Raw genomic sequence first — 24,262 nt, forward strand, 5'->3', positions numbered from 1 at the left:
TTTTTCTGGTGTCCAAAATATTTTAATGAATTTGGGGTATTTTTGGGGTGCTGATTCTGAATATGCTATCAGTTTTGCCAGATTGGCTCAAGTTTTTGACATTTTTGGTATCTTATTTATAGCACTTGTTGGTAAATGCGACGCATCATCTCATTAATTTCTTTGGATTAGTACTTGAACTGAGCAGTTCTCAATATAGTTTTGTGTTAATTAGTGTTCTAAAAGTTTGTTCATAGCTTGATTTTTGCACTAACTTTATGTTGTTGTCTGTTTTCCAGTGAAAAGCATGAACTCATCAAGAAGAAGTTGTCTTAACGATCCAGACTCATTCTGTTACATTTGTGGTGAATACACACTGCCAAAACATAGAAGAAACATAACAGACTTCGTAAAAAAAGTGTATTTTGCCTATTTTGGGGTTATGCTTGGGGACCAAGACAAGTTTTGGGCACCACACATAGTGTGCAAAGCATGTATCGAATTATTACGAAAATGGAGCAAAGGACAAAGAAAAAGCTTCAAATTTGGTGTTCCAATGGTGTGGAGAGAGCCAAAAAATCATCATGATGACTGTTATTTCTGTGCAGTGCAAGTGCAAGGATTCAATAAGCATAAGAAACGAAAATGGGAGTAACATGGAATCTGCAAGAAGGCCTGTCCCTCATTGTGAAGATGTGCCTGTACCTGTGTTTACCATAAATAACAGTCATCATGATGATTTTTTGGCTCTCTCCACACCATTGGAACACCAAATTTGAAGCTTTTTCTTTGTCCTTTGCTCCATTTTCGTAATAATTCGATACATGCTTTGCACACTATGTGTGGTGCCCAAAACTTGTCTTGGTCCCCAAGCATAACCCTAAAATAGGCAAAATACACTTTTTTTACGAAGTCTGTTATGTTTCTTCTATGTTTTGGCAGTGTGTATTCACCACAAATGTAACAGAATGAGTCTGGATCGTTAAGACAACTTCTTCTTGATGAGTTCATGCTTTTCACTGGAAAATAGACAACAACATAAATTTAGTGCAAAAATCAAGCTATGAACAAACTTTTAGAACACTAATTAACACAAAACTATATTGAGAACTGCTCAGTTCAAGTACTAATCCAAAGAAATTAATGAGATGATGCGTCGCATTTACCAACAAGTGCTATAAATAAGATACCAAAAATCTCAAAAACTTGAGCCAATCTGGCAAAACTGATGACATATTCAGAATCAGCACCCCAAAAATACCCTAAATTCGATGAAATATCTTTGGCACCAAAAATGCTGTTGACCAGTGTTATCATACCGCCAAACAAAAAGTGGAATAACACGCGATCAAAAAGACAGATATAAATAACCATGGTACCACTGAAAACGTCATCTTGTACCACAAAAAACAAGCCATCATACAGCATCATCAGCAAAAAAATAAAAAAGTTATAGTTTTCAGAATAAAGCGATGCCAGAATAATTATTTTTTCTATAAAATAGTTTTTATCGTATAAAAGCGCCAAAATATAAAAAAATGATATAAATGAGGTATCGCTGTAATCGTACTGACCCGAAGAATAAAACTGCTTTATTCATTTTACCAAACGCGGAACGGTATAAACGCCCCCCCCCCAAAAAAAAAACAAGAAATTCATGAATAGCTGGTTTTTGGTCATTCTGCCTCACAAAAGTCAGAATAAAAAGCGATCAAAAAATGTGATGTGCCCGAAAATGTTACCAATAAAAACGTCAACTCGTCCCGTAAAAAACAAGACCTCACATGACTCTGTGGACCAAAATATGGAAAAATTATAGGTCTCAAAATGTGGAGACGCAAAAACTTTTTTTGCTATAAAAAGCGTCTTTTAGTGTGTGACAGCTGCCAATCATAAAAATCCGCTATAAAAATGCTATAAAAGTAAATCAACCCCCCCTTCATCACCCCCTTAGTTATGGAAAAATAATAAAATTAAAAAGATGTATTTATTTCCATTTTTCCATTAGGATTAGGGCTAGGGTTAGGGTTAGGGCTAGGGTTAGGGTTAGGGCTAGGGTTATGGCTAGGGTTAGGGCTAGGGTTAGGGCTAGGGTTAGGGTTAGGGCTAGGGTTAGGGTTGGGGCTAGGGTTGGAGCTAAAGTTAGGGTTAGGGTTGGGGCTAAAGTTAGGGTTAGGGCTAAAGTTAGGGTTAGGGTTGGGGCTAAAGTTAGGGTTGGGGCTAAAGTTAGGGTTGGGGCTAAAGTTAGGGTTAGGGTTGGGGCTAAAGTTAGGGTTGGGGCTAAATTTAGGGTCAGGGTTTGGATTACATTTACGGTTGGGATTAGGGTTGGGATTAGAGTTAGGAGTGTGTCAGGGTTAAGGGTGTCGTTAGGGTTACCATTGGGATTAGGGTTAGGAGTTGGGGAGTTTCCACTGTTTAGGCAAATCAGGGGCTCTCCAAATGCGACATGGCGTCCGATCTCAATTCCAGCCAATTCTGCGTTGAAAAAGTAAAACAGTGCTCCTTCCCTTCCGAGCTCTCCCGTGCGCCCAAACAGAGTTTTACCCCAATATATGGGGTATCAGCTTACTTGGGACAAATTGGACAACAACTTTTGGGGTCCAAGTTCTCTTGTTACCGTTGGGAAAATAAAAATTTGGGGGGATAAAGATCATTTTTGTGGGAAAAAAAAGGATTTTTTTTTATTTTCACGGATCTGCGTTGTAAACTGTAGTGAAACACTTGGGGGTTCAAAGTTCTCACAACACATCTAGATAAGTTCCTTGGGGGGTATAGTTTCCAATATGGGGTCACTTGTGGGGGATTTCTACTGTTTAGGTGCATCAGGGGCACTGCAAATGCAGTGCGACGCCTGCAGACCAATCCATCTAAGTCTGCATTGCAAATGGTGCTCCTTCCCTTCCGAGCTCTGCCATGCACTCAAACGGTGGTTCCCCCCACATATGGGGTATCAGCGTACTCAGGACAAATTGGACAACAAATTTTGGGAAAATACAAAACTGGGGGCTAATAAATAACTTGTGTGGGAAAATAAAAGATTTTTATTTTCATGGCCCTGCGTTATAAACTGTAGTGAAACACTTGGGGGTTCAAAATTCTCACAACACATCTAGATAAGTTCCTTGGGGGGTCTAGTTTCCAATATGGGGTCACTTGTGGGGGATTTCTACTGTTTAGTGCATCAGGGGCTCTGCAAATGCAGCGCGACGCCTGCAGACCAATCCATCTAAGTCTGCATTCCAAATGGCGCTCCTTCCCTTCCGAGCTCTGCCATGCACCCAAACGGTGGTCCCCCCCCCCACATATGGGGTATCAGCGTACTCAGGACAAATTGGACAGCAAATTTTGGGGTCCAATTTATCCTGTTACCCTTGGGAAAATACAAAACTGGGGGCTAAAAAAATCTATTTTGTGAAAAAAAAAAGAATTTTTATTTTCACGGCTCTGCGTTATAAACTGTAGTGAAACACTTGGGGGTTCAAAGCTCTCAAAACACATCTAGATACGTTCCTTAGGGGGTCTACTTTCCAAAATGGTGTCACTTTTGAGGGGTTTTAATGTTTAGGCACATCAGGGGCTCTGCAAACGCGACATGGTGTCCCATCTCAATTTCAGTCAATTTTGCATTGAAAAGTCAAACAGCGCTCCTTCCCTTCCGAGCTCTGCCATGCACCCAAACAGTGGTTTACCCCCACATATCAGGTATCAGCGTACTCAAGACAAATTGTACAACAACTTTTGGGGTCCAATTTCTTCTCTTACCCTTGGGAAAATAAAAAATTGGGGGCGAAAAGATCATTTTTGTGAAAAAATATGATTTTTTATTTTTACGGCTCTGCATTATAAACTTCTGTGAAGCACTTGTTGGGTCAAAGTGCTCACCACACATCTAGATAAGTTCCTTAAGGGGTCTACTTTCCAAAATGGTGTCACTTGTGGGGGGTTTCAATGTTTAGGCACATCAGGGGCTCTCCAAACGCAACATGGCGTTCCATCTCAATTCCAGTCAATTTTGCATTGAAAAGTGAAATGGCGCTCCTTCCCTTCCGAGCTCTCCCATGCGCCCAAACAGTGGTTTACCCCCACATATGGGGTATCAGCGTACTCAGGATAAATTGGACAACAACTTTTGCGGTCCATTTTCTCCTGTTACCCTTGGTAAAATAAAACAAATTGGAGCTTAAATAAATTTTGTGTGAAAAAAAGTTAAATGTTCATTTTTATTTAAACATTCCAAAAATTCCTGTGAAACACCTGAAGGGTTAATAAACTTCTTGAATGTGGTTTTGAGCACCTTGAGATGTGCAGTTTTTAGAATGGTGTACACTTGGGTATTTTCTATCATATAGACCCCTCAAAATGACTTCAAATGAGATGTGGTCCCTAAAAAAGAATGGTGTAAAAATGAGAAATTGCTGGTCAACTTTTAACCCTTCTAACTCCCTAACAAAAAAAATGTTGGTTCCAAAATTGTGCTGATGTAAAGTAGACATGTGGGAATTGTTATTTATTAAGTATTTTGTGTGACATATCTCTGTGATTTAAGGGCATAAAAATTCAAAGTTGGAAAATTGCGAAATTTTCAAAATTTTCCCCAAATTTCCATTTTTTTCAGAAATAAACGCAAGTTATATCGAAGAAATTTTACCACTTTCATGAAGTACAGTATGTCATGAGAAAACAGTGTCAGAATCGCCAAGATCCGTTGAAGCGTTCCAGAGTTATAACCTCATAAAAGGACAGTGGTCAGAATTGTAAAAATCGGCCCGGTAATTAAAGTGCAAACCACCCTCGGGGCTTAAGGGGTTAAAGAATATACACGTAGTTTTCAGAAATACCAAGGGTAGTAAGGTTACTTCATGTACTGCAACTTCTCATTTGTCCGTTTGTAGCAGACATAATACATATAAACCATACAATATGAACAAAAAAATGACACCTACACCCAACCTCCATTACATTCTGCCTATACAGTTAATAATTCTGATAAATGGTACCTATGAACAAGTACATGGCCATTAAATACTCTAGTAATGAAGCAAAAGATCCTTTCTTCTAGGTTCTAATCCTCTTGTACTGCATATTGTGATGACATTATTGGGATGAATCATATACAGGTTCACATAACTTTTTGCCGCTTTTATCTTTTCGCATCCAATATACTCTGAAGTCAGCTATATTAACACACTGCTGTTTTTCTCCTTTGTACTCATTTATCACCCTCAAAATAATACTTAACACTTACATTATTACCATGATAATGTTTTATTTCTGCTTGATATCCTTTTAAATGGTACCTGTGTTTTTTTCTAAAATAAGAAAATAAATAAAAAAGGAATGTGCATGTAGAATAAGACCATACTCCTTTCAAGTGGGTTTAAGTGAGTGGGAAATAAAGTGCAGTAGCCAGAAATGCCAGAAAAGAAACCCTTTGATTGTTGGGGGTTCCATGTGTCGGACACCCACCAGTTTTATATTGATGTCCCAGTCAATGGATAGGTCATCAATATGTTAGTCCTAGACAACCTAGACAACCCCTTTAACAGCCAGTTGTCAATTTATTCATAGATTTCTAGGAAAAATAGACAAAGAATGACATTGAAGAGTTTTATGAAAAGATTCTCCGGAATTGTGATATTATAAGGAATGCAGTTATTTACAGACTTCTCAGAAGTGGTGACTGCCCCGCTACAATGTAATTTCTCTTTTGTTAAAGTACTAATTAAATCATCCATTATAAAAAAAAATGCTTATTCTTCAAGCCAAACAACAAAGAAGCGCATGCGGTATACTCCATCTGCTTTTGCTGACTACCATAGCATTTTTACAGTGCATAAACTTAAACTCTTTGCACACTTATTAATCTATATTATATGGGTAATAAAAATGACTTTAAAGGTAATTAATTTATAAAAGTACGGTAACTGGACATGCTGTGGGTCTTTTGCTTCAGAAGCAGACTGTCTGAATTACAAGTACCGTATATACTCAAGCATTAGCCGAGTTTTTCAGCAAATTTTTATGCTGAAAAAGCCCCCCTTGGCTTATACTTGAGTGATGGTCCCAGAAGATGGAGGGGGGAGTGGCCACGGTAGAGCAGCAGGTCACAGGAGGCAGGAGCCAGCTGCTGCGGCTAAAGCCTGTGCACGCTGCTAAAGAGAAATGAATATTCACTGTGCTCGCAGTGAACATTCTTTTTTTTTGAATAGCACAGTAATTGCAGCTGCTGGCTTCCTTCAGCAGCCAGATGATCATGTGTGCTCGCTACTTAGGGGAATGAATATTCACTGCCCTCCATGCCCAGTGAATATTAATTCCCTTTATTAGCAGACACAAGTGTTCACCGCGCTGCTTCACCTGCTGGCATTGGAACAAGACGCTGAGAGGTAGCACAGGGACAGTAAGTAGGATGGTTTACTTTTTTAATGTGTTTCTGATGGGGGCCATGCATACCAGGATATGGATGAGGAGCCATGCATACCAGGATAGGGAAGAGGAGCCATGAATACCAGGATGGGGATGAGGAGGCCATGCATACCAGGATATGGATGAGGAGCCATGCATACCAGGATGGGGATGAGGAAGCCATGCATACCAGGATAGGGATGAGGGGGCCATGCATACCAGGATATGGGTGAGGAGCCATGCATACCAGGATGGGGATGAGGGAGCCATGCATACCAGGATAGGGATGAGGGGGCCATGCATACCAGGATATGGATGAGGAGCCATGCATACCAGGATGGGGATGAGGGAGCCATGCATACCAGGATAGGGATGAGGGGACCATGCATACCAGGATAGGGAAGAGGAGCCATGCATACCAGGATGGGGATGAGGAGGCCATGCATACCAGGATATGGATGATGAGCCATGCATACCAGGATGGGGATGAGGGAGCCATGCATACCAGGATAGGGATGAGGGGGCCATGCATACCAGGATAGGGATGAGGAGCCATGCATACCAGGATATGGATGAGGAGCCATGCATACCAGGATAGGGATGAGGGAGCCATGCATACCAGGATATGGATGAGGAGCCATGCATACCAGGATATGGATGAGGAGCCATGCATACCAGGATAGGGATGAGGGGGCCATGCATACCAGGATAGGGATGAGGTGCCATGCATACCAGGATAGGGATGAGGAGCCATGCAGACCAGGATAAGGATGAGGGGACCATGCATACCAGGATAGGGATGAGGAGGCCGTGCATACCAGGATAGGGATGAGGGGTCATGCATACCAGGATGGGGATGAGGGAACCATGTATACTCAGATAGGGATAAGGGGGCCATGCATACCAGGATGGGGATGAAGGGGGCCATGAATACCAGGATGGGGATGAGGGAACCATGCATACCAGCATAGTGATGAGTGGACAATGCATACCAGGCTTATACTCGGGTCAATAAATTTTCCCAGTTTATTGTGGTAAAATTAGGTGCCTCGGATTATACTCAGGTTGGCTTATACTCGAGTATATACGGTGCATAATTATACTTTTTGTCAGCTATGTACAATACTTTGCAAATCAATCATTTCAGTATTTGGTGTGACCACTCTTTGCTTATAAAGCAGTATTGATACTTCTAGGTACACTTGCATACAGTCAGGGATTTTGTAGGATTATAGTCAGGAGTATAAGTTGCCAATTATACCAAACAAGTGATAATAATCAGCATTTTCATATGTAGTTTGCAACATAGTCATTAACTGAAACAAACAGCTGTGTAGGAGACTTACAACTGGGTGAGGTCATACACCACATACGTCACAGGTCATATACATCATGGCAAGACTGAGCACAGTAACAAGACACAAGGTAGTTATACTGCATCAACAAGGTCGCTCCTAAGCAAAGATTTCCTTCAAAACTGTGTACAAGTGTACCTGGAAGAATTGATGCTGTTTTGAAAGCAACGGGTGGTCACACCAAATATTGATTACATTTAGATTTCTAGTTTGTTTATTCATTTGCATTTTGTTAGTAATAAAAAACTATCCACATTTCTATTTTTTAAAACATTTTTTCAACACCTGCCTAATCCTTTTGCCCAATTTGGTGCTGTTCATCTCAGATGGAACATTAGCTAGGTTGGATTGCGTATGAAAAGTTCCCATATAAATATTGTTAATGGTCTGTATATGCATTGCAATACTTTTCTTTCAAAATCTGTATGTACCAGAGGCTACAGTATATAGGATTTAGTGTTGTGACAAAAATATATTTTTGTGAGTGGACAGAAAACAATCAACTGCAAGATATATATGTCAAATATCCCATTTTTTAAATAAATATAGGGAAAGTTCTGAAAAGGTATAAAGGCAAGACGTGCCTTAAAGGGAGTTTGTCACTCCCAAAATGCCAATTACGCTGCATAAACATTAGGGAATACAGCCTCTATAAAAATCATACCAGGCATATACAATATAAGTTAATATTTGCTGAAAAATCTGCTTACATTTAATATACAAAAGAGGGTGCATTGATGCACTCTTGTCATGGCTTATGCCGTGGTGTACCTTTATGCCCTCCTGTTTGCATTTTAAAGCCACTCCTATATCTTGATTGACAATGCTTTGTTGGTAAGAAGGAACACTGCCTAAAATCATTTGGCATATCTGCACTTGCGTACTGCAATGAGAGTGCACTGAAACACATTTGTTTGCATATTAAAAAAGCATATTTTTCAGCACATATGATTTTTATATGGGCTACATATCCTACATAAATGATTATGCAGTGCAATTTGCATTTTGGGGGTGGTAGACTCCTTTAAATAAGCACTCCTCCTCTTATCAAAGTTTTTATCCTATTAATATATTGCAGTCATGATTTTTATATGGCACTGTGTACTTACAATTGCTCATTTTTTCTTTCTACCCAGCTAATTCTTCTGTTTTCCATCAGGTTTATGACATCACGTGATTAAAAACTTACGAGCTGAAACCTCCTAAGCGCTATATAGAAACAGGAGGTCAATTTTCCCTGTATGAGTCATAAGTCACTGCAAAAGTCTCTGGCAGGGGGAGAAGGAGCAGCTGGGTCAGGAGTGGAAAAGGGGAATGATAAATGCAGGGACAAGAGACTTAGTAGAAAGACAAAATGAGCAATTGTAAGTACACAGTGCTATATAATATGATGGCTGCAATATATTAAGTGGATAAAAACATTGATGGGAGGAGGAATGCTACTTTAATTGAAAGTTCTTGTTCTTGGAAAGACAAAGGAGAAGGGAACCTCTGATCAGGTTGATTTTATTGTCATGACCATAGGAATAGTAACATTGAAAATCAAATTGGGAACTGTTCTAAGCGTCATACTGCTTTCTACCTGTCCCATATGAAATAACATAAAGGATAATTGTTGTGTTCTCCTGTCCTACCATAGAAAACATGGCAGCATGACCTATCTCCTTTAGGTTCAAACATGAACTCATTTACAAAAGCCTACCTTTTTCTATAACACATTTATTGACTATGAGATCAAATAAGATGCTACATTACTGACCTGGTAGCGGCAACTTTTCCAAATACATTTGCTTTCCAATTTTGCACATGGTTTAAAGTGTACGTGTATCTAAATAGGCTTAAAAATCTGTGTTTATTAATTTCAGATTATATCATTCATGGAAAATGTTGGTTGGTTTTTAATCCCCCAATCTCCTGCTTTCTTTCACACAGTCACAGAATTGATTTAAGCTTCACTGGCAGTCAACATGAGAGGCAGCATACTAAGGATGAATTTATACAATTCTTATTAAAATAAATCAATAATTCAATTAGATATAAGAAACTTTGTAATATATCTTATTAGAGAAATCTGCTTCTTTATCCACTTATTATGAGACATGTTACATTTCCTATTCTACTCTATAGAGTGGAGATGGGGCAGAGGAGTTATGAGGACTCGGCAAAACATGATATCAGGCAGGCACAGGCATATTGTGCTGCAGCTTTCAGCAAATGTATTTAACATCAGTGCTGGATTCACAGGTACACAGCTCAGTACTGCTGGATATTGTCTGTCATGCTGTTTTTGCTTCCATCTGTGTACTACAGACAGGAGAGCATGCAACCATCTATCTCTCTCTGTGTTCTGTGTATGAGAGAGGTCATAATATTTAGCGTCAAACACAAATGAAAATTAGAAATAGGGCCTGGAGAAGAGAAACTGGTAAAAAAATGCTAGCTACAAGTTACATATTGGCCAGATATAGTCTTATTCCCCAAGTACACAAACATGACAGGTTAGTCTTAAAAGTCACCTCTAACAACAGGTATGTTTTAAAGTGGTTGTCTCCAGATTGTCTATCCTCAGGATAGGTTACCAATACCAGATAGTGGGAGTCCAACACCTGGCACCCCCCTAACAGATGAAAACAGTGTATGGAGCAAAATACAAGAGCTTTGTACACTTTTTAGTGGTGATTCCCGGCTACTTCAGATCAGCTCTTATTCAAGTGAATAGGAGCTGATCCGCAGTACCCAGAAGGTCAATTAAACAGTGTACGGAGCTGTAATGTTTTGCCCCATATACAATTTGCATCCAGCCACTGTCAGAGCTGCTACCATTTGATCACTGGAGATGCCATTAGGGTAAACTTTTTTAATTTAATAATAAATCTGTCTTCTATAAATTGCTAAGCTTCCCCCAGTGTTGGCTGTGGGCAATCAGAACTGTAACAATTAAAGGGGCATTTTCATCTTAGACATTTATGGGATATCCACAGGATGTGTCAGGAACGTCTGAGAGATATGGGCACTACACCTATCTAGTTAAAGGGGGCCCCTGACCCTTAGGGTATGTTTCCACATTCAGGATTGCATCAGGATTTGGTCAGTATTTTACCTCAGTATGTGTAAGCCAAAACCAGGAGTGGAACAATTAGAGGAAAAGTATAATAGAAACATATGCACCACTTCTGCATTTATCACCCACTCCTGGCTTTGGCTTACAAATACTGATGAAAAATCCTGACCAAATCCTGATGCAATCCTGAACGTGGACACATACCCTTATCCTGTCCTACGGCTGCTGCATGGCATACATAGCTCTCTCTATTGATGGCTCTACCAGTTCTGTGCACACTTTGTTGGCTGTATCTGGACATGTGATAAAGCTCTAAAAGAATAGGGTTTAAGGGACTGGCTCAAGATGAATCTTCCACAGTTCACCGCCCGGGTTTCCTGCTTTGCCGGGGTCAGAGTACTCCAGAAGAGTGACGGTTTTGACTAGTGGCTTGGTCGCACCGCTGGTCTGAGCTGTAATACCCCTCAGGCTGGAGTAGAGGCAGCTTTCTTTGTATGGGAAAAGATTAGGGGTGCTAAAGCTGGCTGTATCCAGGAATCTGGCTACTTTCTGAGTGGCATGAGCAGTCTGTAAATTAAAGCAAAGGGCATTTCTTCACACTCCTTGTCTAAGCAATTGGCCACCATGAGCCTGCAGAGGTGGCTGGTAACCATGGCAATGAGCCATACAGTATAACATTAAAACTCTATCTAGATTTTCAATTGCAAAGTTGCTTGCTTTTACAAGCTCTTTGCAATTTTAGTAATTTTTTAAATTGACACAACCCCTCTAACGCTATACTGGGGACCTAGAGCTCTGCATCAGACAAATGGAGCACCAACAGCTATCAACATTAATTACTCAATTAATCAGCACAGGGTTTTGGATCTATTTAGTTGTAAAAAAAAAAAAAGGTCAATACAATGTAATAATTGTGGATGTAATAAGCCACATGGATGGAAATGATAGCTAAATGCTGCAACTTTGCTCCATGAGTAGCTGGGACAAGCCAGCCCCATAGGAAATGACAATATCTAATGCCATTGTGACTTGTCTATGTGGAAATTCTTCAGTAAAAGAAAGCAAGTAATTCTATTGTATAAAGTGCAATGTTGTCAAAACCTGTCAGCAATCATGTACCGAAGTCCTAATAGGTTTCATCTGCAAGTTGGGGAAGGAAATGTCCTTACATGGACACCACAGTGAATAATCGGACAGAGAAAAAAGGAAATTAACATATCATTTATATTTATTGATTCAAAAAGCTTCAAGCCCTCACTTCACCCTCATAATGACTTAAGTCCTTAACTATGATTTTATACTTCTTACAAATGTCTTCCACCTAAAACTGTTATAAAGAGGAGAAATTGACAGTCTCTATACAACAAGTAGACTATGAGCATTTATAGGTATTTGTGTATGTATTTTTACATTTCCTTTTGTTTCGCTGTAAATAGTTCTGTCAATATTGCTAAAAACCAAATACTTCACAATTCAAAGCATTTGGCACAGGAAGAGACCATTGTTTTATCCATCATTGTTTCCCTGCTGCAGCTTTACCGACTGTATGGTATTGCTGAATGTATTATTAATACTAATAGTGTCACCTTATGAGTGACCTCTATCTCAGGATTTATGGGATCTCTATTACACAGTAATGGGTCACGTCCTGCGCCGGTAATCCCAAAATGCTGCATATCACATATTTCACATAAATGGAAAATGCACAGAACAAAAAGAAGCAAAGCATGAACCTCTATAAAAAAAGGTTTGCTGTAACTGGGCAGCTTCATACCCATTATGTGGAAGCTATGTTTTCCTTATCTACTGATCTACTGTTACTGTACTTCCGAATATATGCAGGCATCATGGAAGTGGGCACAGGTGCTGACAAGTTAGGGTCCATAATAGATATTCCATAGAATTGATTACATATCTATCTTTCTATCTATAGAGCTAATATCTACCTCTCTATACAGCAATCTAATATCTACTCTCTGTGTGTCTGTCTCAGATATTCTATTTATCTCTCTATCTTTCTGTCAATCTACCATCTAATATCTATCTATCTATGTATCTATCCAGCCATTTCTTTCTCTATACAATACTTATCTATCTTTCTATCTATAGAACTAATATCTACCTCTCAATACAGCAATCTAACATCTACTCTCTGTGTATCTATCTCAGATATTCTATCTATCTATTATCTCTCTCTCTCTCTCTCTCTCTCTCTCTCTCTATCTATCTATCTCTAATGTATATCTGGTATTTATCTTTTTATTTCAGTTCAGCTGTTCCTGTTTTCTTGCAAAATGAACGAGTAATTCCCACGTCTCTGTTACGTTGAACACTTCAATGGTGCATGTTCCTTTCTTCTCACCCTCTATTAATTTCACTGGGACTGCCAACAGGAATCTAATAGCCCACCTGCTCCACATGAAGAAAAGATAGACTGACAAATGCCAATTATATTGGTTTTCTGTTGTCACAATAGATACCTCTCCATCCCCATAGGTACATAAAGATGACATGTATCTATGTACATTTTGCCTTGATGACTCTGGAGTCATTCTGCATTCTAGAGGCATTCCCCACAGCAGGCTTGTCTACTACAAACATGGAATCTATATTCCAGCAACATGTTGTAGGCGTCTAAACAAAAAGCACACATCATTTATTCATTAACACCAGCCTGCCATAAAAAAGACACACGTACATACAATGTAATATATAGTTTGTTTTAAAGTCTTTAAAAGTTCATTTTTAGTATCCATATCAATTTATATTCTCAATAAATCGTGGTAAGATACTGGATATAACCACTCACTCTTTTATTTCGAGTTTGTTAAGTAAAAAACACACACATATGTATATACATATAAATACACACATGTATATATATATATATATATATATATATGTTTATAGATATGTGTGTATCCATATGTACATATATACAGAATTGCATTCATATTGATAGCATAAGGAGCTATAAATATACAATCTTTTGAGCATGAAGATTGGAAATGTACAAAGGATTCTTTTTTTTTAATTACTAATTATGTTTCATTATATTTGGTATCGTTATCTCTATTTGCGTTGTAATAATTTCTTCTGTATTACTCTTCAAATTGAAATGATGACTATAACCATAACCATTAACAATTTGTAATAATCCATCTAATTTCAAGGCTTCAGCACTAATAAAAGCGATAAGGGATTATCTAAAACACACTGCATTTTATAAAATGGCAGAGCAACAGAGCTGAAATCCTATTAAAACATATTTGCAAAAGCAATGCATCAGTGGGCACGGAGGGGATTTTATAAGGACAATTGAAAGCACTTAGCCCATAGTAATCCTAAATAAACAGGGGTCTTATGTGTTCCATGCGAGGGAGTCAGCGGAGAGTAATAATAAAGCGTAATAATTACCTGCTCGGATGATCCATAGTATGGAGCCCTCAGGAATGCATTGACCAAGCCCTCCGCCGGTATGGGAGTCAGGTAGGAAAGGTGCACTCTGCTGTGGAGCACCAGCGGCTGGTCAGGCATCCAGGGCTGCTTGGGTACCAGGGACAGAGGATGCTGCAGGAGAGCCAGTTCTTACAAGGGGTGTGAGCATAGGACAGGCATACAGCTCCTCTGCATCCTCCTCACATCTGCAGACTGGGGAAGGAGGGGGTGTAAGGTTAAAGGCTGCACACACAGGACCCCTGGGCATCCCCTACCTCTGTCACAGAGCATCCCATCAGGGATCAATAGGATGTGAGCTGGAGAGATACTGCTCTGCACAGTGCCTTAGAGGAGGTAGGGGAGAAGGGGAATGTGGAATGAGCATGCGTAGGGATTTAGCTGCACCCTTTATTATCTAGACTGGTGAGGGGTCCAGGGGCTGCACTGCAGGGGGGGTTGTTACCCTGAGTGGGGGAAGTTTATAAAACCGACATCTACAAGGCATCTATTGGGATATGTCTTTATGTGGTGAATTAACTCTTTACCCTCCTACTGTGTCTGCAAGTTTCACAATGTGTGCGCTTAATAGAAGACACAGGGAATGTCTATAAAGGGCAGGAAAGGTGCAATACAGGCTAAGCAGGAAAGACAATTTATAATGTTGAAAGGGAATTTAAATGAATGAAGGGTTGTGCATTCAAAAGGGAATACAGAGGCAGGAAGAGATGAGATAAAAAATTGATCAATGGATTTGAAATAACTGGATGCACAGGAGCGTGTGAGATGGAGAATGAGTAATTGATCTGTATGGCTATATGATGAAGAGGGGAACAACAGAAAAAAAAGGAGCAGGGAGGCTCATGCTAGCTTGTGGGGCAGCAAAATCAGAGGTGTATTTCCTACAGGAGCCAAAAACTACTGGTTATACATGAGGTAAGTGTTACTGAAGATCTGACCCAAGATAAGACATTCCAACAGAGGTGATGATGCACTGCAAAGAAACTTTGGGACACAGAATATGGTTGTGACTTAGTAGCAGAATGGTGATATAAGCAAGGGATGTAGTGGCAGGAGAGAAAAGGAGATGTAAGCAGATGATATTCATTTTGTCATTTTGACCAATGAGCAGTTGGCGTGTGAGCTGATGAATCTGTAAGAGAAAAACAAGAATTCCTGTAGTGTAAGAGTCTTTTCAGAAAAATAGTTCCAAAGTTAGTGTTAGAATCTGTTTAGTTTGTGACTATCCGCCATTTTCTGGCTGCCGGTCTTTTTCCTCTGGTGCTGGGTTGGTCTTGGGTCAGGTGTTTGTATCACTCTTTATTAACCAGTACCTGCCTCCCAGTCCTTGCTTGGTGCTTTGCTTTGTCTTCTGTGTGTGTTATTTGTGCAGTGCTGGTACCTTTGGTTCTGCTAGCCTTAGTTTGTGTTTTCTATTGGTTTCTGCAGCCTTCTCTGTGTTTTCTATTAGGAGGTTACCCGTTTTTGTACCCAGTCCTTAGTTCTTTTAGGGAACCCCTTCCCCTTATCTATAGGTCTTCGCTTGAGATTAACCTAGGATCGTCACTGGGTCTATTCGCAAGGAATGGGTCACCCACTCCATCGTAGGGTTTCAGCCTAGTCATAGTGCAGGGTCAGTTTCCCCCCTTCTACCTTAGTCCTGTGTTGCAGATCTGTAACAGTTAGTATTAAAGTGATCCTCAACTTCCTCCTTCCAAAATAATTCTAGAATAAGACATCAAACACTTTCTATTACCTGCATGCCTATGTAGATTGCCTGGAGGGCTGATCCTGCTGACAAATCCCCTTTAGGTTGAAGGATATCTGTATAAATCTGCATGTATTGAGCTCCCTCTAGTGGTGGATGCAAATTAAAAGAATTTTATTATTTAAAGCTTCATTCCAGTAATTACAGTGCTGAGTCCTACCTACAACCTTAAATTATGAATTAGTGACATAAAACTGCTGTCTTCTAACTGATGCTAAAGAATATCTATTGTATACACATATACAGCACATCTCACATGCCACATGTTTGTGATAAGTTTCTCCCTGTCATATCTTATAAGCAGGAAGGAGGGGAAATAGGCTTACGGTGGTTTTCCAACAATCACAAGTTATAACCTATGTGCAGGACAGGTGATAAGCATCTGTTCATTGAAGGTCCCCCTGCTTGTTCCCCCACCGATCAAATGGAGGTCCAGTGTTCCCTCTTTGAATGAAGCAGAGTAGGCAGAGTTGTTAATTTTTGACTATGTGACAACCTTTTAAGTAGTTTCTCATAGGATACATACACAGCACACAAAGACAGTATAGACAGGAAAACAATTTTGTTACTGCAACTGATTATTGTATGGACCAATTATATTGCTGCTTTCTTAAAGAAGTAAGAAATAATATCTTCAGCTATAGGACTGTGCAAAAGGTTTAAGCAGATGTAGAAAATACACTGTAAAATAAAAATGATTTAAAAAATAGAAGTGTAAATAGTTTATTTTTAGCAATTAGCAAAATGCAAAGTGAATGAACAAAAGAAAAATCTTAATTCAATCAATATTTGGTGTGACCAGACTTTGCCTTCAAAACAGCAGGAATTCTTCTAGGTACATTTTACAAAGTAAGAGATTTTGTAGGATTACGGTCAGGAGCATGAGTAACCAATTATACCAAACGGAGGATAATGCTCATCATTTTCATACGTAGATTGGAACATGGTCATTAACTGAAACAGAAAAAAGCACTGTAGGAGGCTTAAAACTGGATGAAGAACAGCCAAACTATACTACAAAGGTGTGCTTATGAAAGACAGTTTCATAGAACATGGCAAGTCTAAACACTGCAGCAAGACACAAGGTAGATATACTGCATCAGTAAGGCCCTTCCCAGGCAAAGATTTCATAGCAGACGGGGGTTCAAACAACAACAGGCACCAAGTAATGGACAACTTTAAGGTCCATAGGCCCAGTGGTTGGCCAGGGACATTTAGTGCAGTAAATAAAAGACTCATCATGCTTAGTTCATTTTGAAAACGGAAGATGTCCAGTGTCAACAGCTCATGACCGGCTGCAACCAGTGGGAACCAGCCACACCCATCTACTGTTTGGAGAAGTCTGGTCAGAAGTGGTCTTCATGTAAGAATTGTGGCCAAAAAGCCATACCTTCAAACAAGCACAAAAATATAGAAACCGGGGCATTTCAGCAAATGGAGTTGTGGACTAGATCAGGATTATTGGTGTTCTCAAAGCTGAGAAATTCAAGCAAATTCTTATTCATCATACAATACCATCATGGAGGCATCTGATTAGATCTAGATTTCTTGTGCAGCAGAATAATTACTCACAGACGCACAAAGAGGACTTAAAAATCCTCTAGAAAATTGACAAAAAAAATCACAGAGAAAAAAGCAGAGATGGTTACCTGCTGAAGCCTCCAAACAAATGCACCAGCAGGGCGCATCGGACCCGATTAATGATGGCAACAACACAGGTGCAAAAAATACCGATGAAACAACCACTTTCCATCCAGTATTGGTTGTTTGGCATTAGTGCACAAAAAGATAAGCGATAATAGTCTGTATGTTGGATTGTTCACACAAGCAATGCAGAGCATCTGGTCTACAGCCTATTACTAACGCACATACAGGCGGGCTGCCCAGTGCTACAAAATGCATGCTGTGTGAATAGAGGCCTACAGTTTACCCACATACAGACTATTATCGCTTATCTTTTTGTGCACTAATGCCAAACAGCCAACACTGGATTGAAAGTGGTTGTTTCATCGGTATTTTTTGCACCTGTGTTGTTGCCATCATTAATCGGGTCCGATGCGCTCTGCTGGTGCATTTGTTTGGAGGCTTCAGCAGGTAACCATCTCTGCTCTTTTCTCTGTGATTTTTTTTGTCAATTTTTTGGAGGATTTTTAAGTCCTCTTTGTGCGTCTGTGAGCTTTTACTCAATGTTTAGCGTTAGGACCGGCAAAAATGTAAGGACCCTTGACGTGGGTTGCCGGCTTACGTACTGAGGCCCCAATATAAACGAATACCTTACATACATTGATATGTGTTTTTTTGCACTTTGTCTTGCAGGGCGCAGTCGGACCAAGATGGCTCTGTAAACTGTAGGCCTCTATTCACACAGCATGCATTTTGTAGCACTGGGCGGCCCGCATATATGTGCGTTAGTAATAGGCTGTAGACCAGATGCTCTGCATTGCTTGTGTGAACAATGCCACAGACAGACTATTATCGCTTATCTTTTTGTGCACTAATGCCAAACAACCAATACTGGATTGAAAGTGGTTGTTTCATCGGTATTTTTTGCACCTGTGTTGTTGCCATCATTAATCGGGTCCGATGCGCCCTGCTGGTGCATTTGTTTGGAGGCTTCAGCAGGTAACCATCTCTGCTTTTTTCTCTGTGATTTTTTCAGCAGAATAATTATCCAAAACATACAGCCAATGTCATTAAGAACTAACTAGTGTAGAGAAGAACAAGGAATCCTGGTAGTAACGATATGGCCACCAGAGAGCCCTGATTTCACTTTCATCGCATCTGTCTGGATTACATGAAGAAACAGAAGAATTTCCACAATCCTACAGCCACAGATCAGTGGATAAGTCTCCAAGATATTTGGAACAGTCTTCCAGCTACTTTGATTCTGTTCACACAGGACTCAATTTGTCAGGAGGATTTACGGCCCACTACCAAATCTGAACAATTTCCTCCAAAAACAATGAAGGCACCATCAGCCCTTTGATCTCACATGCATATGGGGTCCATGAAACTTTCACACCACTTGTCTAACCTTACCTAAATAAGGATTCTCTCTTTAAGCTCAGTGTTTGTTTATTTAAATGTCCTGTTTATTTAACCCCTTAACGACCGCCAATACGCCTATTAATGGCGGCAGTTAAGGGTATTTAAACCACAGCGCCGTTAATTAGCGGCGCTATGGAAAATGTTTTATTTTGGTCACTGTGAGATCCTATCACAGTGATCAAAATAGAAAAAATAATAAATAACCCCCCCCCCTTTATCACCCTCATAGTTAGGAAAAAACAATAAAATAAAAAAGTATGTATTTCCATTTCCCAGTTAGGGTTAGGGCTAGGGTTAGGGTTGGTGCTAAAGTTAGGGTTAGGGTTGGGGCTAAAGTTAGGGTTAGGGTTAGGGTTGGTGCTAAAGTTAGGGTTGGGGCTAAAGTTAGGGTTAGGGCTAGGGTTAGGGTTGGGGCTAAAGTTAGGGTTAGGGTTGGGGCTAAAGTTAGGGTTAGGGTTGGGACTAAAGTTAGGGTTAGGGCTAGGGTTAGGGTTGGTGATAAAGTTAGGGTTAAGGTTGGTGCTAAAGTTAGGGTTAGGGTTGGGGCTAAAGTTAGGGTTAGTGCTAAAGTTAGGGTTAGGGCTAAAGTTAGGGTTTGGGTTGGGGCTAAAGTTAGGGTTAGGGTTGGTGCTAAAGTTAACAAAAAAAATTGTTTCCAAAATTGTGCTGATGTAGACAGTGGGAAATGTTATTTATTAACTATTGTGTGTGGCATATATCTCCGATTTAAGGGCATAAAAATTCAAAGTTCAAAAATTGCAAAATTTTAAACATTTTCGCCATATTTCTGTTTTTTTCATAAATAATCGCCAGTAATATCGAAGAAATGTTACCACTAACATGAAGTACAATATGTCACGAAAAAACAATCTCAGAATCAGCGGGATCCGTTAAAGCGTTCCAGAGTTATTACCTCATAAAGTGACTGTGGTCAGAATTGTAAAAATTGGCTCGGTCATTAAGTACCAAATTGGCTCTAACACTAAGGGGTTAAATGTCCATGTATCACACCTTGCCTGTGCTCATTACTGTATATACCGTATATACTCGAGTATAAGCCGACCCGAGTATAAGCCGACCCCCCTAATTTTGCCACAAAAAACTGGGAAAACTTATTGACTCGAGTATAAGCCTAGGGTGGAAAATGCAGCAGCTACCGGTGAATTTCAAAAATAAAAATAGATGCTCCATACCGTTCATTATGGCCCCATAGCTGTACCATATAGTGCTCTGCACCGTTCATTATTGCCCCATAGCTGTGCCATATAGTGCTCTGCACTGTTCATAATTGCCCCATAGCTGTGCCATATAGTGCTCTGCACTGTTCATTGTTGCCCCATAGCTGTGCCATATAGTGCTCTGCACCGTTCAGAATTGCCCCATAGCTGTGCCATATAGTGCTCTGCACCATTCATTATTGCCCCATAGATGTACCATAGAAAGCTGTGCACCGTTCATTATTGCCCCATAGCTGTGCCATATAGTGCTCTGCACCGTTCATTATTGCCCCATAGCTGTGCCATATAGTGCTCTGCACCATTCATAATTGCCCCATAGCTGTGCCATATAGTGCTCTGCACCGTTCAGAATTGCCCCATAGCTGTGCCATATAGTGCTCTGCACCGTTCAGAATTGCCCCATAGCTGTGCCATATAGTACTCTGCACCGTTCAGAATTGCCCCATAGCTGTGCCATATAGTGCTCTGCACCGTTCATTAGTGCCCCCATAGCTGTGCCATATAGTGCTCTGCACCGTTTATTATTGCCCCATAGCTGTGCCATATAGTGCTCTGCACCGTTCAGAACTGCCCCATAGCTGTGCCATATAGTGCTCTGCACCGTTCAGAATTGCCCCATAGCTGTGCCATATAGTGCTCTGCACCGTTCATAATTGCCCCATAGCTATGCCATATAGTGCTCTGCACCGTTCATAATTGCCCCATAGATGTGCCATAGAAAGCTGTGCCATAGAAAGCTGTGCTGCTGCGGCAATAAAAATAATAAAACACATACTCACCTCTCTTGCTTGCAGCTCCTCAGCGTCCCGTCCCGGCGTCTCTCTGCACTGACTGATCAGGCAGAGGGCGGCGCGCACACTATATGCGTCATCGCGCCCTCTGACCTGAACAGTCAGAGCGGAGAGACGCTGGGAAGACAGAACAGCGCCCGGCGTGTGGAACGCGGACAGGTAAATATGACATACTTACCTGCTCCCGGCGACCCGCTGCTTCCCCCGGACAGCTGGTCTCCGGGTGCCGCAGCCTCTTCCTCTGTCAGCGGTCACCGGCACCGCTGATTAGAGAAATGAATGGGCGGCTCCGCACCTATGGGAGTGGAGTCCATATTCATTTCTCTAATGAGCGGTCCCACGTGACCGCTGACAGAGGAAGAGCTGCGGCACCCGGAGACCGTGGGACGGGCAGGGGGAGCGCCAGGAGCCCCTGAAGCAGGTAAGTATGCCTCAGCGCCCTCTCCCCCTCACCCGCCGACCGTGACTCGAGTATAAGCCGAGAGGGGCACTTTCAGCCCAAAAATTTGGGCTGAAAATCTCGGCTTATACTCGAGTATATACGGTAATTGATTTTCTTCAAATATTTTGTTATACCAGCCTGATGAAGAGACACAAGCCGTCTCGAAAGCTTGCTTTGTAACATCATTCACTATCTTGTGTTAGCCATTAAAAGGTATCACACGCACAAGATTCCTGTTTTGTCTCTCAGACTGAGAGCACTCTATATATTTTTTTTTCTTCTGGCTAACACGGTACCAAACCACTTTACTGTACATGGAGAAACACGTAGATAAATAAGGCTGGCAGAACTGAGTGGGGGGAGTAGGTCCCAAAAAGGAGCCTGGAAAAATGTTATAGGTGCTTATGTCATCCTGTAAATAACAGGAAATAGTCTAATCTCCTGATTACAAAGGACTGCATGCACAGGACTGATGGGACTAGAAATCACATGGCACAACTGTCTATAATAAAAGAAGCAGCTGCATGTGTGGATGCAGCTGAGCAACGATGAAACAGATTGCACAACTAGAATGATGCTGGCGCGTTTCCATGCTATGTGCTTAGAATGCTTAGCTACTTGATAATTTTGTTATGACTCTCTGAAGAGAAGTGTAACATGTGGATCACTTTATGAGAAAAATAATTGATATATCTTGCTTTTTTATTGGAATGCCAAAACTGTAGTAAAATTTAGAAAAAAGATGTCTGAAATAATTACTGAAATTTTTTCAATGGTCTCACACACTGGTACTATAACCAATTTACAATAACATTGTACATTTCCCCACAATGTTGGGTTCATTGAGATGTACCCTATGAATAGGATAACACTTTAAAGGGTTGTTCCACCTCAAATATATGTGGTTCCTTACTGTATTTCTCTTTACAAAAAGAAACCACACTGTTCTTATCTTCTCTGGGTCCACCAGCGAGTCTCCACCACTGCTCCTGGTATGTAGCACTGGCTGTGTCACTGAAGTCATCTTGACAGTGCGGCAGCCAGTGAGATCAGCCCATCTAAGTGAGGCATTCCAGTGTAGAATGCTAGCTCTGAGTTGCTGAGTTCATTAACTGCTGTATTGTCAATGTGACCAGCAAACAAATAGCATAGCGGTACTTTGAACGCGAAGTGTGGGACACTCATCTGTTATGGTTGGTTTTACTCCTTTATGCTGTCAACATGACATCAGCACCGCAGCCAATTCTAGACACCAGGAGCAGCGACAGAGACTCACTGGTGAACTTGAGTTGAGTGTAACACTGTTTGTTTTTTAAAACAAAATACTGTGAAGGACCAATTATATTTTAAAGGGAGCAACCCTTTTAAAGGAAATCTGTCAGCAGGTTTTTGCCATGTAATGAGGTAGAGGTTAAAACTTAGAATTCAATGATATGACACACGTCAAACTGTGTACTGTTGTTTGGCTACACAGAAAGGTTTTATTGAGTTGCCTGCCAGGGCCTAGGGGTACTCGGTAACGGGTCCGGTCATTGTTAAAGGAGAGGTCACGGTGGTGGCGACCCGGTCCATGGCCCTGGGCGCCCAAGTAAAAGGGATAGTTTTTAAAGGGAGTTGTAAAGCAATAAAAGTTTGTGACGCCACCTGTAGTTCTCGGTCACAGGTGACCGATGCTGCATAAAGGGGTCCTTTAGGGGGCGATGGTTCGGCAGCAAGATGGTATCATTTCCCATAGGTGATGCTGGGTCCCCAGGGCTCCCGGTGTGCTGGGCAGGGATGGTGTGGTGGATGCGATCAAATAAATGGAGGGCAAAGGGTTTAACGTCTTTACCTGGTTTACTGGTTGAATCAGGCCACAGTCCAAAGTACCAGCAACAGGTGGTGATGTGGTCTGGCCGGCCAGGAGGCAATGGTGGATCCCTCTCCCAGGTGAGGTCGGTAAACCTTCCTGCTCGCGCTCTATGCGAGGTCCTTACTGCCTGTGGCTCCCTGACAAAGTCCTCTCTCTCCTGTCCTGGAACAGTTACCCGTATGGTGGGCAGTGCGAGCCTTTTTATAGGGTCTCTATCATGACCCGGGCTCTTCGTGTACTGCTGCACCTTCAGGTGTGGGTGCAGGCAAATTGCATAAAGTCCTTTGCCCTCTGGTTCTGCTGTGCGACCTAGAATTCAACTCAACCTTCGGGCTCCAGGTGCCCGGTTCCTGCGCTTCGGCTCAGAGGGTTCCCAGTAACAGTTCCCCTATAAGCCCTTTCCTTCTCCTATGCTTCTTTCCTCAGATGCTCACTACATTCCAACCCTTCAGGTTATCTTCAATTCCTGGAGCTGCAGCTCATACGTGGCTGCATGACCCCACTCTCTGCTCTCACTCCTCTCTCCTCCACTTCTGCTACCAACTGTCTAACTCCTCCTCCAGACCAGAATACATATATCTGGGGGAAGCTCCCCTAAATCTGTGTTCAGAGCTCCCCCTTCTGGCATGGATTCAGAATGTGTTGCATGTAGGTGCTTACCTGGTAAAGGGAATACTCCTTGCCTCCAAGCATGATATCGTCCTCCCCGAAATGAAGGCAACATCACTGTAACAACCGGTTACATGGGGTGTTACTGTCAGTATTCCGGGTTTTCTAAGTCACCTTGTGAATGATTTTGCCCTTTGTTAAGATGGAGTTTGCTGTTTTTGTCTGCCCTACTTCCTGTTCGTTTGTTTAAAACCCGGGTCAGGTGTCAGCCTCTTT

General features: G+C 41.2%; 1 protein-coding gene across 3 annotated transcripts in view; it reads right to left on the reverse strand.

The window, feature by feature from the left end:
• NCAN (neurocan) overlaps positions 1-14,583 on the reverse strand; it is a 381,019-nt gene extending 366,436 nt beyond the window's left edge. For all 3 annotated transcript variants that reach the window (XM_077252478.1, XM_077252484.1, XM_077252470.1), the window contains exon 1: positions 14,221-14,583. In XM_077252478.1, the coding sequence (XP_077108593.1) occupies positions 14,221-14,237 (17 nt within the window). In that variant the 5' untranslated portion in view covers positions 14,238-14,583. The remainder of the gene's footprint in view (positions 1-14,220) is intronic.
• Positions 14,584-24,262: the final 9,679 nt, after the last annotated feature.

The sequence above is a fragment of the Ranitomeya variabilis genome, chromosome 1, assembly GCF_051348905.1.
Source record: "Ranitomeya variabilis isolate aRanVar5 chromosome 1, aRanVar5.hap1, whole genome shotgun sequence".
In the NCBI taxonomy this organism is placed as follows: Eukaryota; Metazoa; Chordata; class Amphibia; order Anura; family Dendrobatidae; genus Ranitomeya; species Ranitomeya variabilis.